Source organism: Octodon degus, unplaced genomic scaffold (assembly GCF_000260255.1).
Source record: "Octodon degus isolate 3935 unplaced genomic scaffold, OctDeg1.0 scaffold00276, whole genome shotgun sequence".
NCBI classification, from domain to species: Eukaryota; Metazoa; Chordata; class Mammalia; order Rodentia; family Octodontidae; genus Octodon; species Octodon degus.
In genome coordinates, this window is record NW_004524852.1 from 1,507,487 (window position 1) to 1,507,939 (window position 453).

The window sequence follows — 453 nt, forward strand, 5'->3', positions numbered from 1 at the left end:
CTTAATAGGAAAGAGGATGGGAAACCATGAGAACATCCCAGGAGAGTGAGTCTCTGGACGGATACCTGTATGGACAAAATAAAGAAAACATCAAAGTCTCTATTGACTCTGGGGCTCCCCTAGAAAAAATAAGACATATACACAAGCTGCCCGGGCAGCACAGCCTTGAAACCTGCCCCATCCCTCACTGCAGACACTCACTCAAAGTGATGTCCTGATAAAGCACAGTCTCGAAGTAGCCTGCAAAGCCATGCAGCACCGTGTTCACCTCCACAGGAAACTCCAAGGTGCAGTAGCGGTTGTTGTCAACCAGAGGATCTCTGTTGGGGTGGCTGAAGGTGAAACAGGGTTGGGGTGCAGAGAGCTGGTGGAAGTTGTGCAGCCGTACCACATAAGGCATCTCAAACTGGGCCTGTCCCTAGAGGAGCTGTGTAGATTATGTATGTAAGAGCC

At 49.9% G+C, this 453-nt stretch overlaps 1 protein-coding gene across 1 annotated transcript in view; it reads right to left on the minus strand.

Moving 5' to 3' along the window:
* Positions 1-453, minus strand: part of Prmt5 (protein arginine methyltransferase 5) — a 10,756-nt gene that overhangs the window by 2,428 nt on the left and 7,875 nt on the right. The window contains exons 14-15 of the mRNA XM_004646649.2: positions 202-417; positions 3-65 (exon numbers count right to left, since the gene is read on the minus strand). Coding sequence (XP_004646706.1) covers positions 3-65; positions 202-417 — 279 coding nt within the window. The remainder of the gene's footprint in view (positions 1-2; positions 66-201; positions 418-453) is intronic.